At 52.4% G+C, this 2,500-nt stretch overlaps 1 protein-coding gene across 1 annotated transcript in view; it reads right to left on the bottom strand.

Annotated features, from left to right (window-relative positions):
* Window positions 1-2,500, bottom strand: part of cdc42bpb (CDC42 binding protein kinase beta (DMPK-like)) — an 81,004-nt gene that overhangs the window by 4,203 nt on the left and 74,301 nt on the right. The window contains exons 33-34 of the mRNA XM_084439865.1: window positions 1,813-1,930; window positions 1,081-1,198 (exon numbers count right to left, since the gene is read on the bottom strand). Coding sequence (XP_084295991.1) covers window positions 1,081-1,198; window positions 1,813-1,930 — 236 coding nt within the window. The remainder of the gene's footprint in view (window positions 1-1,080; window positions 1,199-1,812; window positions 1,931-2,500) is intronic.

Below are 2,500 nucleotides of genomic sequence, written 5' to 3'. Positions count from 1 at the left end.
AGAGGCCGGGCCTACCCTTCCCAGGGAGGAGGTGGAGGGAGAGGAGGAGGAGGAGGAGGAGAGCTGAGGCAGGCTCTGCTGGGAGCTGGAGGCGGGGTCTTTCTGCAGGTAGAGGCCCGCGGACACGGGGCTCATGTGATAGACGTGCTCAAAGTTGATTGGCGGGGAGATCAGGGCGTGGTGGCGGGAGGAGGAGGAGGAGGAGGAGGGGGAGGGGGAGGGGGTGGCGGGGGCGGCCTCGCTCGCCTGCACCGCCCCCGATGGAGGGAGGGAGGGAGGGAGAGAGAAGAAACAGAGAACACGAGACAGGACACAGGAGGAGGGATGAGGAGAGTGAGAGGGAGGGCGTGAGGGAGGGGGGGGGGGGGGGAGAAAGGGTCATTCTCGAAAAAGGAGGTGGGGATGGAGGAGGTGGTGGGGAAGGGGATGACATCACGAAAGGAGGATTGCAGTGTTCAGTGGGATGATGTTCATACTTGGAGTTAGGATGCTAATGGGGCCCACTGGGTTAGAGAGGGCTAGGGACGACCATTTTGGGCTCTGGCAGTGGATTGTTATAGTAAGGATGTCTCAGGTAGTCGGCCATTTTGCCTCAAACAAATGCACGTTAGTTTTGTTATTATCAGCCCTTTAAAATCCTGTAAATGTCAATTACTAGTAACCAGCCGCTTAGAAAAATGTTTGTCAAACACAGTCATTTAGAGCCCACAGTGTTAGCTTTTTTATCAGGGGTGGCCATTTTGGCTCCTGAGGTGTTAACTATCATTTTACAGCCGTAATCCACAATTACTGTAACTTGTCGGCACATCTGTACTTAGCACAACAACAATGCTCCTGGTCTCCGCCCATGTTTCCACTGTGTAACCTACGTTAGCAAACAGAGCTAACTCAGAGCTCGCTAGCTGGGGGGCGACCATCTCCAGACTAGGAGCTTTAACCCATAAGGCCGATATTAGCTTCTGCTACATTATTAAGGACAGCCATTTTGGCTCCGGCAAGGTCAGTTTCAGTTAATGGGTGGCGGCGGCCATTTTGGCTCCGTCTGTGCTGCTGTGGGGGTGTTCAGGAAGTGGCCGTTACCAGAGGCAGGTCCATGAGGACCTGCATGCCGTCGCCGGGGCCCATGTGCGCCACGTGGTTGAAGTTGATCGGGTTGGAGATCATCTTGGACCTCAGCTCGGGGTCCCGCAGCATTTCTCTGTGAAAGCAACACGTTTACCAAGGTTAGTGAGGACCGTTATGGAGGATCGTCATCGATGGTATTGAGAGCGAGTTCAGTGGAATGCATCACTAGCGCAGGTTTGACCGCTCTGCTAAAACCCTCCTTCCTAATATCAGTGGTGAGAGAGAGGGAGGGAGAGGAGAGAGGGAGAGAGAGGGAGGGAGAGGGAGAGAGGAGAGAAAGAGGGAGAGAGAGGGATGGAGAGAGAGGGAGGGGGAGAGAGAGGGAGGGAGAGGGGGAGAGAGGGAGGGAGAGGGAGGGAGAGGGGGGGAGAGAGGGAGGGAGAGGGAGGGAGAGGGGGAGAGAAAGGGAGAGAGAGAGGGGGGGGAGAGAAAGAGGGAGGAAGAGGGAGAGAGGGAGGGAGAGGGAGAGAGAGGGAGGGAGAGGGAGAGAGAGAGAGGAGAGAAAGAGGGAGAGAGGGATGGAGAGAGAGGGAGGGAGAGAGAGAGAGGGAGGGAGAGGGAGAGGGGGAGAGAGAGGGAGAGAGAGAGGGGGGGGAGAGAAAGAGGGAGAGGGAGGGAGAGAGAGAGAGGAGAGAAAGAGAGAGAGGGAGGGAGAGAGAGAGAGAGAGAGAGAGAGAGAGACGTTACCTCCTCTGCTGCAGTCTCTCCTCCTCTGGCACTTTGAAGAGGAACTTCCTCTTGCTGCGCGTGCGCACCATCAGCTTCTTACTGTTCTCCGACGTCTCAGGGATGGCCAGGTCACCTTCTACTCACAGAGAATATAATAATAATAATAATAATAATAGTAATAATAATAATACATTTTATTTATAACATACTTTTCATGTGAAAATCTCGGAGTGTTACAGGTTTAAAAGCATAACAACAAAAACACAACAGAAAAAAGCACAAACAATTTGAACAGTCAACAGCCTTTTTGAAGAGGAGGGTTTTCAGGCCTGAGAGAGATGGAGCGTAGGAGGGAGGGTCAGAGGTCAGAGACCGGCAGGCAGGCAGGAAGGGGGAGTTTGAGTCACACTGAGTCACAAGAGGAGTTGGGAGTTGTTTTATAGCCAAAAGAATAACGCTAAGAGCATTCTGAGTGATTACTAAAACTATGAGTCAGTGCGCAGTAGTGAGAAGGTTAAGTGACTCTTCTGACATTTATTCGTAGTCAGAAAGTACATGGGAGGGTTTGGACTTCAGAGGTTGTTAGTTAGAGAGTTCTTGGATGAGTATATCTAGGGGTGCAGGTAAGAGTAAGTGAGTAGGGCTGGGTTTAAAAAATCGATTCATCGATTCTGAATCATTTCATTCATGAATCCCAAAATCGATC

Source organism: Borostomias antarcticus (assembly GCF_949987555.1).
Source record: "Borostomias antarcticus genome assembly, chromosome: 6".
Classification (NCBI taxonomy): domain Eukaryota; kingdom Metazoa; phylum Chordata; class Actinopteri; order Stomiiformes; family Stomiidae; genus Borostomias; species Borostomias antarcticus.
This window is presented reverse-complemented; position numbering and strand designations above follow the sequence as displayed.